Consider the following 12,677-nt stretch of genomic DNA (forward strand, 5'->3'; position numbering starts at 1 on the left):
TGAACTTGGAGGACAGCTAAGGTTGAGGCTGAAATTCTAAACAGTTTTTAGAAAGCAAGTTCCATTGAGCTCAATGGGACTTACTTCTGAATAAACATATAGGATTGTGCTTTTAATCATTATAGACTAGGATCCAGGGATGCTTTGCAGGTGTAATTCAAGGGTTGCTTGTACCCACTGGGATTCTTGACTGCCCCCTTCCCAGAAAAACATATTCCACACTCCTAGTGCCATATCACAACTGCCTATGAAACTGCTCTCAGGTTAACAAAGAGTTTGATCTGCAAGTAGGGGTGGAGGGGGAAAAACTTTGGCAGGTACATAATACAAGTTACCCAGTTCTTTAAATCTTGTTCTGAATCTCGAAATTTGATGCCATATATTTTATTAGAGCAATTCCATTCGAAACCAAAGATCCGAATCATTTTAATATCCCCAACGTTATTGTCAAAATCCCCATTTAAGTGAGGCTAGCGCTGCCTCACTTCTACATTTTTCTTAATAGACTGAAACGCATGCTAAAACATGTTAAGGTAGATACCGATCATAAAATACATTTATTAAAAGATATCTGTTTTCCAGAGAGACGTGTTTAATCTTAAAATTCCTGGAGAAGAAACCATAATATTTTACAGGGAAATTTTTTAGAGGGAAAAGGTATGTCTTAATTTTTATGGGAGTTAAAAATATGCCCTCACATTACCCTCCCATAAATGAGCGGGGGTGGGGAGAGAGAAATCAGACTGTGCAGCTATGCAAGGCAGGGACTAATTTACTTTGAATATTCAAGGTGAATTACAATTCTATCTAAGTGGCAACAGGACAATAATTTTTGCTTACGATCAAAGCTGCAGCTTGACTAATTGTATATGCAAATAAGGCAATTTATATTTAAATTATGCATTCCTATTCTAGTCCCACTGGCACACACAGATCAGCAAAGAGAATTGGTAGGACATTTGCAAGATGCTTGAATATTTATTACCAACTGCAAACATTCTCTGATCCCTTGAAAAGAAATATATGAAGACAAACCCACAGATGCAAATTTTATTCTGATTTTTATATATATTTTTAAAGAAGACACAATCTTAAATACATGCCTTTTATCTCACGAAGCACAGTTACCACTGAACATAGTTTTTAAAAACAAAAAAAACAAATCTATTATCTCTAACACTTTGTCTGAACTGGGGGAAGGGATTAAAAATCATCAAATGTTAGTGCTCAGTCCTAAGGATGGGTACATCTATTTCAAGCCCGTGTCAGTTTTGTGCTTTGGATGTGTTTTAAATGCATGGTGTGCACATAGCCTGGTGTGAGGCACACTGGGTCCTTGGAAAGGCCATAAAGCCTTGCCTCTTTCCAGCATAGCTTTAGCAGTTCAAGAGCTATAATGCTATGGACACCCCCTTGAAATGAGAAGATGCCTTAGAGGCCTCTGGAGGATTGGTCTCATTGCAAATTTAGAGGACATCTTAAAAGCTCTCCTCTCTTTTCTGGGAGAGGAGACAGAGAGTGTTGTTCATGCAGCTGTGCTGCCATGCTTTCCCAGTTAAGCAAGGCTGCTCTCAGATGATGATCAATGCCTCCACTGCTGAGAAGATCCTGTTTGTCTGCAGGAGTGGGGCAGGAGTGGGGCAGAGTGGGGCAGAGAGAGAGCTTACACCTTCCCTGGTTGAGGTGCATGAGATGAGGAGATGCATGACACCAGGGGGTTGGACTGGATGGCCCTTGTGGTCTCTTCCAACTCTATGATTCTATGACCATGAGCATATCACAACAGGCAGCCTTCCTAGTCCCATGACAGTGGTATGCATGGCAGCTGTAATATTACAAGTGTTGGTTGGAACTTGCGAAAAGTCTTCCTCCATACCTGTCTAGCAGCCGCTGCTGTTGATGTGGAGACTCTGCAGGCAATCCACAGAGTGCTTACTTACAAATTTTAGTGCCCTTGCTTGGCTATAATTATGAAGTGGCCCCTTAGAATTAGGGCTAATTGCATTCTGTAAAACATATAAGCTGGTGACAGTGTTTGGATTTAAGATGCTGGCAGAATGGCTGTGTATACTAATGAGCTAATGAAGTGCGATAATTTGCCTGAGGAAGAAAGGAAAGGATAGAGATTCTTGTCAGACTAGCCTACTCACAAGGGCTTAAGATGTCATGCTAAGAGGACAAGAAGAAATGATCCTATCCTACACTGCTCTCACACTTTGCCTTCAAGGAACTTAAGCTGGTGTTCTACTCTGGGTGACTAACCACTCTCAACCTTACAACATCCCCATGAGAGGTAACGAATAGCCTTTCTCCCTCTTCCTCTCTCTGTCTCTGGTATTGACACTATTTGCTTGGTCATTTATTCCTGAGACTTGAGACCAGGTGTGGGAAACCTCTGGCCCTCCAGAAGTTAACTAAAATACAACTCCCAACAGCTCCAGGAAGCATAGTCAGTGGTCATGGATAATGGGAGTTGTAGTTCAGCAGCCTCTGAAGGGCTAAAGGTTCTCCACACATGCTCTACTACAGGGGTAGGCAACCTAAGGCCTGTGGGCTGGATGTGGCCCAATCACCTTCTCAATCTGGCCCACAGATGGTCTAGGAATCAGCGTGTTTTTACATGAGTAGAATGTGTCCTTTTATTTAAAATGCACCTCTGGGTTATTTTGGGGGCCTGCCTGGTGTTTTTACATGAGTAGAATGTGTGCTTTTATTTAAAATGCATCTCTGGGTTATTTGTGGGGCGTAGGAATTTGTTCATTTCCCCCCTTCAAAATATAGTCCAGCCTACCACATGGTCTGAGGTGGACCGGCCCACGGCTGAAAAAGGTTGCTGAGCCCTGCTCTACTACACGGAGGTTGTTCCAATGTCCCCCTCCCCACCAAGCCCATCCCTTTTTAGAAGCTGCTGGAATTATTAGCAAAGTCTTAACTGAGGCAACATATATTATCTCACCTGGTCTGGAGGTGTGGCTTGTGCCTATTATGCAGTGCCTTCCCACTGCTACAAGCCAACTACAAGCTCTTCCATCTGAAGTCTAAGAACATGCCAATTGTAAGAAGCACATTTTGCAAATACAATACAGTGACTTCTAGGCAGACCCGGCTTCCCAAATTCTATTTGACTTCTCAACGCTAAACCATTAGAAAAATCATGTGTGTCAATGTTCAAGAATGAACCGTAGCTTTTCCACAAGGAAATGTGAAACAAGCCCTGAAAATGATCTGTTTATTATCTGGGTTTCTTTCTTTCTTCCTTTCTTTTTTTTCAAAAAAATTCCATATTGACATCTCCTTATCTTCAGACATAGATGTTGCTCTAATTAAAACAGTTCTGGTGTTCTGATCTGTTCCAGTTTAAGACTATTAACTGAATCTTTGGCTTATTAGTAGCACATCCCCCCCCCCGCCCCTTTTATTCTTTATATCAGAACATTAACAAATGCACGCAGCTGCCAAGTTGCTAGGCTCGTATTTTTAAACAATTCTTACCAGCTTTCTTCCAGATCTCCTCTGGCACGTATCCAGAAGCAGGCCTGTGAAGGAATTCTCGATGTGAGTCTATAGGAAGGAGGGGGAGGAAAAGGGGAGGAAAAAGAAAAATAGTATAATAAGTAATAGTTAAACAGGATTTTTTTAATGCCCTCTCTCTTTGATGCTTTGGTGAAGGGAGTGAAAACATAACCTTTATATAAAATGCAGAGGACAATAAAGCCATTACTCCCACATCATTTAAAGAAGAGATCAATTGGTCCATTAAATTGATCTGTCATAAGGCTCTTCTTCCCTAATATAAGGCCTGCCAACTGAAAGATGCATTCACTTTCATTTGTAGATAAACTATTAAAAAAAACAACAACCAAGGATGAAAAATACAATATGGTACACTTGGAGATCTATTGGGGTGGGGGTGGGGGTGGGACAGACTCTGTTGTTCCTTGAGCTCTTAGCTGCAGTATTATAAAATAAAATCAGCTAATATCCCCCCCCCCCAATCTTCTCAAGAAGAGATGAGTTTTGCAACTGGGTCCCATTAAAAGGCAAGGAAGGCAAATATCTATGAACTCAAAACAAAAGTGGGGGGAGGGTCAAAGTTCTTGATTTCTTCATACGAAAGCCCTCAGTTGGAAAAAGCTGCAAATTTATTGGGTTTTATCTGATAGTGATTCTTCACAAGTGGAAAGCAGTTTTGCTTGAGAAATAGATCACCTTTGGGGGGGGCAATACTGCAGCTCCCCAGGCCTCTTGAAAAGCTGCTTCTGAGGGTTGGGGGGCAGTAGTTGATAAGAGGGACTGGCAAAAAACAAGGGCTCCACCTGCCAAAGTGGAAGTGCATTCTGTGAGCACAGGGTGTGCTCCGGATATCAGAATTGTACTGTTGGAAGGGACCATTAGGGCCATCTAGACTAACCCCCTGCAATGCAGGACTCATTTGTTGCAGTACAGCTCCCACCAACCCTGACCATTGACAATGCTAACTGGGAGCTGGAAGTTGTGGTCCAGAAACATCTGGAAGACACTACATTGGCTATCCCTGTGCCAGGACAAATCTGCAGATAGCAGTTCAAAAAATAGAGTCCCTTTTAGATTTCAAAGCTGTTGGATAATCAGTATTTTTTTGGGGGGGGGGGTAAAGGCTTGATGAGGAATTAAGGTGATAGAATGCTCCAGTCTTATTGACAGTTCACTGAGAGGTAGATGACTTTTTGGACAATACCATTGCAGACTGCAGGTGGGAGAGTCAGCCATTCCAATTGCTCCTATATAATAAGACTCTGCGCAACTAGCATAGCAGATACCTGGGAGATAGGTTCTAGCCTTGTCTTCTTTGCAATGCACTAATTTACTTTTTGTGGGGGGACTCCCATAATTACTGCATGCAGTCCAGGAATAGTTTGATCAAATTGTGTTTATCTAGTTCAGACCTAAGTCCCATTGTAAAGCCTGAGGGTTGAATTCAACACAGTGCTAATCAGTCAATGCAAGTACTGTATTTCTCCTCACTTAAATCTGTTCTGGGTGTTCCCTTAACCCTCCAGGGGAGATTTAGGGGATGGCATGAGAGGCATGCATGGGGCGAGGAGATAGGGAAAGTCCTGTTACATTAGCAGTATTATTTAGTTGAATACCATCTTCAATGTGGGTGTTATCTCAACAAAATTCCAGTCTTGAAAAGACTGTCCTTTAGTTCCTATGTTGTTGTTTGGAAGAAAAAGTGTTATCGTTTTGCAAGCAAGCAAAATAAATAAATAAATAAATAATGTTTGGAACGAGGACATTAAACCACTAGCAACCCTAATCATATGCATTATCAGTTAAATAGTATTTCAGTGCCAAGACAACTGCATATCTGTAGTCAGTCAGTGCAGTAGGTACCGTATCACCTGCTCTCACAATGCCTGCTTGCTACCATAATTTTTTTTTCTAGCAGGAGGTCAAAATAATATCACGACATAGCATATACTGAATTGGCTACTGATGGTCCCTTCCATTCTCTTTCTAATCATGTGCAAACATCAAAAAATATTATTTATTCTAGAGTAAAGAATAAAGCATTCTTTATTTCAGAATGAATAAACCCAATAATGAGGTGAAAACACTCAAAAAAAGAAGCAGATCACTTGATTAATTTGTCTTAGTTCCCCAGAAGAAAAGGGATTTATAGCTGAATGCAGATCGCAGATGATATAAAGCAGGGAGATAAATCACATCTGTTGAATCTGGCAGGTTTAACAATACAGTCCACAGTAAGCTTCACATGTGGCAGTCAGAGAAGAGACCACCTTACAAGTCCATTAATCACTTGGGGTGAGATTTAAGCTCACTGAAATCTATGGCAAAGCAGCCATTAACTTCAGTAGATCATTTGTTCTTCTGCAAAGAAAGGAATATGAAACCTGAGCTTCCCTTGAAGGCCTTTAGAACACTTTGAATATTGCAGCAGTGCTGGGTCCAGGTGCCCTCTGCTGGGCCATTACCTCCATCATTGGGCCAAGGTTAGTTTACCCGGCAACAATGGGTAGCATTCAAAGCAGTACAGGTGACTGCATCTAGCCATGATTAAAATTTGCCCCAGAGCAATGCTATGTAGCTGGGAAATGAGAAAAGCGGCTAGATCTTCTTAGAGAGAGCTGGGCTGGATTTTTTCAAAAGGAGAAGGTAGGGCCATTGCAATTGCCCAAGGATGCTAGCAGTGACTCTGCATAAGAAGATGAAGCTGCCCTGCAAAGGGGGGGAAATACACACAGAACCCGGTTTTGTTTTTAACTAGTTGTTATAATCATGATGTGATACAAAATCCAAAACTTAAATCTTCAAATTGTTGAGGCAATGCTAACTATATTCATGTTTATGCTTTGGATACTACCAGCAGTGGCCAGTGTGGTGGGGCAGAACCATTAAGTCACCCTCCTGGTACTGGCATCACTATAGCTTATCTGGCTCTGACTAGGATGGAACAGAGTGGTGGCAAGGTGAAAGTTGAGCATTTGTGCTGGTGGAGCCAGTCCAGCAGCTTGCCACTGCCCTGCACCATCCAGGAAAGATATAGAGAGACCAATGTTGGAAGAGAGAGTCCATGGCTCTGCTTCAACACACCAGTTGCTATGGGATGCTGCAAGTGAGGGGCAGTATCAAGGGGTACAGTACACTACAACCAAACATTTGCTGTTCTGTCTGCTCCTTGGTACATTCCCTTGCTATGTATCATGTCCAAGGGCAGTAAGACATGCAACAATCCCCTTATTTTCACTATGGCATTTCCACATGATAGCAATGTTAATAAAAAAACTAAATGAGAAATGCTGCGCTGGCTTGTTTAGCTACGCAAGAGTAAAAAGTAAACGGAATTCAATGACATCATTGACCGGATTGCCAGCTAATTGGTGCAATTTCCAAGCACAAAGATCAATCAAGCTCATATTCCAACCACAATTCACATAGATAATGTAGCCAAGACTGCAAAAGAATTAAATCAAGATCTTATAAAAGATTTCCATAGGGTTTAATTTAAAAAAAAAACCAACAACCTGGAGAGGGAAGTATGCCATAAAGAATGATGAAAATAATAAGAAACATATTCTTAAATCCTTTATAAAAATTATTTAAGTGGATAAGATGAAAATAGTCTGGGTGGCTTTGTGTGTTTCAAGACACGTCTCCATAGTTCTAGAACAGGAAGTGAGCAAAAGCTTCTATAAAGACTCAGCGCCGTAGCAATCATTCTTCCAAGCCAAAGAGTTATGAAATCTGAAAGAATGGAAGGAAAATTGTTTCAGTCTTGTTTCCCTTGAGGTTATTGACAGAGTGTTTGGCACTGTGAAGACTACCACATATTGTTTAGATTGCTGCCGATCTTGCCTGGCTAGTTGAGCTTAAAGGGCTATGGGGTGAAACATCATAAGGAGAGAGTTCCTCCTCAGCTAAAGGAACTGATAATCTACCAATCTTGAAGAAACTACACAGGAAAGATTTAGCCAGCTGTGGATCAATCTCAGACATTCTCTTTTATCAGAGGATAGCTGAATGTGTGGTGAAGACCAGCACTTGGGTGACACATCTTCCTTCAATCTCTTCCAGTCAGACTTCTGGTCTTGTTATGTGACTGAGGATCCCTGCAGGGATGATCTGTGTCTGGAAGTTGACAGAGGGAACTCTTCCTTCTTGATAATCCCTGGACTTTGCAGTGGTCCTTTGGATAAGGAGAACATGTCATTCTGCAAATCCATCTTGAACAGCTAATAGGAGCGCCAGATTTCTTTAGAATGGTTTCATGCTTCTAGACTGGAATGCATTCAAGGAGTCCCAATTGGTGATGCTAGCTCAGCCACTTGGTGGCTGGCATGGTGTTCCACTGGGCTCAGTTGCATCACTGATGCTCCTTAACATGAGGCCACAAAGAGAGAGATAATCTGAAATTTTGAAACTGGGTGTCAACCAATATGCAGATGACATCCAGATCTCTGTTCATTTAAATAAGTATCCAGCAACAGCTGCCTCAGTTCTAAACCAGTATTTGCAGTTTGCAGTCAGCTAAGTAAGGTTAAACAGGCTGAAACTGAATGAAGAAAAGATTAAGGAAATGTTGGAAATGCTTCTTGGGATAGATAAGCTGGCAATTTATCTGTCTGACCAGGTTGAGAGCCTAAGTTTTTTTTGAACTCACTTTTATTTCTGGAAAGACAAGTATCAGCAATGACCAGGAGTACATACTATCAATTTAAGGTGCTACATAGATAGGCAGTTTCCTGGAGAAGATGAATACTGTCATTCCTGCAACACCAGATTTACTACTTTGCAAATGTCAACAGCATGCAAAGAATGGAAGGGACACCGATTTTTCCCCTAACCGAAGTACTAGACCAACTGTTTGCAGATATTAACCCAAGACTATGTGCAGAGTTAGAGAAACAAAATGAGAAGAAAACAGTATCATAAAAGATTCAAGGAATTGCGGTGGAGTTTAGCACACCATAATGCAATGTCAAGGATGAACTTTCTGAAAGAAATTAAAGGAATGAGCCAATTCACAAGATCATAACAAATTGAGGTGTAAAAATAAAAATAGAGACTGTCTCTTAAACTAGGTAAATAACAGAACACCCGTATAGTAGCTAGAAGACCTGCTTTTATAAGAAGGAAAATATCCATCTCTTCATATACTTGGCTTTTTGTCAAAGTGATGTAAAGTGTTTCATGTATACAGTGTAGGAGATTAATCAACCTTGATATCAGGAACAATTCATAAATTGGAGAGAACCTGTCAAGCTGCTTGTAAAGTTCAGCAAGTACCAAAAAAAAGCATTTTGGGATTCTGCAGATCATCGGGGAGATTGGATGCAACAGAAATAAACAGTGCTGCAAGCATAGAAAGAGAAAAGGCATTTTTGACAGCTGAAACAAGATACAAAGTACACCAGAAAAATGAAACCCATGTCCAGTTATTATACTTGCCTCCATTGCTTTAAGGTGCATAATAGCAACTCAAGGCTTAGAAACTAGTACTGCTCCAGCCTTATGTTATTATTTATGTTTTAATTAAATTAATTATAAATCACCTTTCAGGGCACCACTGCACTCTCAATGATGTTGACAACATTTCAGAAGGCCGTAATAATAGCAATTTACAATACTAATATAACCACAACATCACATTTTTACCGTCCCAAAAACACCCTTAGCAAGGAACTAATCACATCTATTAATAGACAAGCAGACTGACAAAAACAGTTTTAAGATTTTTCTCTGCATTTACAATCACTGGATAATTTCAATGTTTTCCCCAGTTTCTATTTTTTCCAAACTTTCCCATTCAGTTCTCCATGTTTCCTCAGCAAGTAGCAGTTGTCTTGAAAATTCATCAGTATTTTAGTGTGAAATCTGTCTGTATATATACTTTTCTGCAGTTTTGACTACTATATACATTTTCCAGAGCACTTTCCTGCAAAATAATGCATTTTTTGTATGCAATTTTCACCAAAGTATCCATTTCATGCATCCCTCCCTCAACATATTCATTTTTATACAGATTGGCTGCAGAACTGCACTGCAAAATTCAGAGAAATGAAAATTTTGAAGGGCAATTTTGTTTTGATTTGTATGTTGCTTCAAGAAGTATTAATTAGTAGGTTCTCATTAGAATGCAAACAGAATAAAAATTCTCCCCCATCCCTAGCTCAGGCATGCAAGTCTGGCATTTCCTTATAGACCCAGGTGATTCATTGTACACAAATAACTTCATTGTCCTGGCAAGATGTCTAGTTACTTTCAAAGGAGGATGCTAGTTCCTCCAAGTAATATTTGTGCAAGTGAATCAGCTGCCTAGATTAAAAAGAGTCAACTAATCTGTTGCCAAGATAGCTCCATGTGTATGAAAGAGTTTTATAGTGTTAATTTTCAAATTATGTCTCTCTCTGACTCACCTGTCCATCATACCATATAGAAAACAAAAAAGAGGCAGTATTGTAGCTCAGCACATGCTATGCACACATAAATCCAAGGCCCATTTCATGATATCTCCACATTAGGGCTCTTTGCAAACCTGGAGATTTGTGCTGCCTGTCAGTGTAGATAAGATTGAGCTAAATGGACCAAAGGTAAGACTTGGTATGAGGTAGGTTCTTACGTTCCTAGCTTCCTAAGAAACCTTCAATAGTAACTCAGCCTGTTGTGTTTACTATATCACAAGATATATAAAAAGGAATTCTTTTTTAAGAGGATGAAGATCAAACACTATTCATAATGTTAAACATCCTTCTACAAAGTGCCTGAATAAAGTGATAGATTATTTACATGATTGCCCATCATTTCCTATCAAGTGAGTTCTAAGTGTGAGCGTTTCTAAGTGGTGTTTTTCAGGACTGAAACAATTTTACTCTCCTACCTTCCATGCAAATTTTTAAGCACTTATTTTATTTGACACAACAATGGACCAAGCCAATTTTAAATGCCTGACATAGCTTTACCTAACATATATGCAGATGTGAGTAGTGCATAGAAATGTCAAGTATCTAGTATAATATATAGAAATGTTTATTGGATTTTCTTGTTATTTTGAAACAAGTGTGTGAGGAATATTTCAACTATTGTGTTTTCAGAGTTAATACTAGTCTAGTATTGCCAACTCTAGCAGAAGTTCTCCAAAGTGTCAGACAGAGAAATCTCGTACTCCTCCTACTCTAATTACTTTTAATGCACAATGCTAGGGACTCGACACAGTACAGTGGTACCTTGGTTCTCAAATGGCTTAGTTGGCGAACAAATGGGCTCCCGAACACTGCAAACCCGGAAGTAAGTGTTCCAGTTTGCGAATGTTTTTGGGAAGCCGAACGTCCGACGTGGCTTCCTCTTGGGTACAGGAAGCTCCTGCAGCCAATCAGAAGCTGTGCCTTGGTTTCTGAATGGTTCTGGGAGTTGAATAGACTCTTGGAACAGATTAAGTTTGAGAACCAATGTACCACTGTATTGTCTTCATGCAGCTGCTGTGGCCCCTCATCTCAGTGCAGTTTTATATTAGGAAGGTCATAACTGGTAAAAGTGCTCTGCATACGAGAATACTATGAGAATCATCTATTTGCCTCGTACAAGTAATTGAAAATGAAAACCTGAGCAAAGGAAATCAAGTTGCATCAGTGGAAGACTGTTCCACCAAGAGCAAAGGTTTGTACGTGTGTGCACAGAATTCTGTGAGCAGTATTTTTTTTCTTTTTTCCATTCATGGTCCTCTGGATTTGAATCATCATAGTGACTGAAAATGGGCTGATTATAACTACAGTTAAAACTAATCTTCAGAATAGGTACTAATATAAATCATAAAGGGGGGGAGACGCAACAGCGTGACAGATGGTCCTCCCCTCCTCCACGCAAAGCTACTGGAGATGACAAGCTGGTAATTTTTACAGGGTGGATTAGCTCATTAAAAATGACAAAGGGGGATCTCTGACATTTGAAACACAGAGAGCACACAAAAGCAATATTTATATTTTGTGATGGCCTTAATTAAAGTTTTTTTTTATGACTATGGCCATGATCCCTCAGTTCCTCTGTTGGCTGAAGCAGTACCTACTGCAACAGTGTACCAGTTACACTTGAGGCCATTTTCAGTTGTTGGCCTGCCTTCCTCTCTACCACAACCACACACTGAGTTGGCATTACTCCTCTAATGTTAAACTGCACAATTTAAAAGGTAATACAGAATGAATATATTCATTGCTTTTCTCGGGAGAGACTTGGTGCCAGGATTTAAACAAAAACCACAGAAGAATGGCACACGCTTGGCAAAAGTTTTTACTCTTCTGCAAGTCAAAACAAATATTTAAGTAAGACCAGAGTGGCATCCAAAGTTGTTATACTGGCTACCAGTTTTCACACTCTCTCTTTTTTTTTAGTACTTTTCTGTTCCTTGTACAGTCAAACCTTGGTTTCCGAACGGCTTAGTTGCCGAACAAATTGGCTCCTGAACGCCGCAAACCCACAAGTAAGTGTTCCATTTTGCGAACGTTTTTCGGAAGCCAAACGTCCGACGCAGCTTCTGCTTGAGTGCAGGAAGCTCCTGCAGCCAATCTGAAGCTGCGCCTTGGTTTTTGAATGGTTTCAGGAGTTGAATGGACTCCAGGAATAGATTAAGTTCGAGAACCAAGGTACCACTGTACAGGCTTATATGCCTAATTCAAGTAAGCAGATGGAGCTGAAGCTGCATTTCAGTACAACTTCCCCTTCCATTGGTGATTTTAAAGAACGGGAGCAACAACAACAAAAATAGAAGGACTGAGAGAAAGCAGGATTGGGCAGAGACACATTCTAAGGAGCACTGCATTGTAAAAAAAAATAAAAATGAACAGACACTCTTTTAAGTTTCCATTTAATGCAGATACAGTACCTAAAGGGACAGGATCTGGATTCACTGGACTCTGCTGCCTGGAGTGATTGCTACCACTGCCTTTTTTTAAATCTTCTGCATCGCTGTACCGCCGTATCCAGTAATTAAGTTCCTCCCGGTCAGCTTCTTGACATCGCCGTAGCACAGTGAGAGATCGCCTTGTTTTTTCCACCATGTCCATGATGCAGTTTAAAAGCTGGAAGTCAGAAAGGAAAAGGTGTCAGAAAGGAAATGATAGGGCTTCACACTACACACATTCCACGAGTGGGGATTTGAACCTGGGACTCGGACATGGCACCAT

General features: G+C 40.5%; 1 protein-coding gene across 8 annotated transcripts in view; it reads right to left on the reverse strand.

Annotated features, from left to right (window-relative positions):
- RUNX1T1 (RUNX1 partner transcriptional co-repressor 1) overlaps positions 1-12,677 on the reverse strand; it is a 143,227-nt gene that overhangs the window by 18,112 nt on the left and 112,438 nt on the right. For all 8 annotated transcript variants that reach the window (XM_033155558.1, XM_033155552.1, XM_033155557.1 and 5 more), the window contains 2 exons: positions 12,377-12,572; positions 3,493-3,561 (listed from right to left, as the gene is read on the reverse strand). In XM_033155558.1, coding sequence (XP_033011449.1) covers positions 3,493-3,561; positions 12,377-12,572 — 265 coding nt within the window. The remainder of the gene's footprint in view (positions 1-3,492; positions 3,562-12,376; positions 12,573-12,677) is intronic.

Source organism: Lacerta agilis, chromosome 7 (genome assembly GCF_009819535.1).
Source record: "Lacerta agilis isolate rLacAgi1 chromosome 7, rLacAgi1.pri, whole genome shotgun sequence".
Lineage (NCBI taxonomy): Eukaryota > Metazoa > Chordata > Lepidosauria > Squamata > Lacertidae > Lacerta > Lacerta agilis.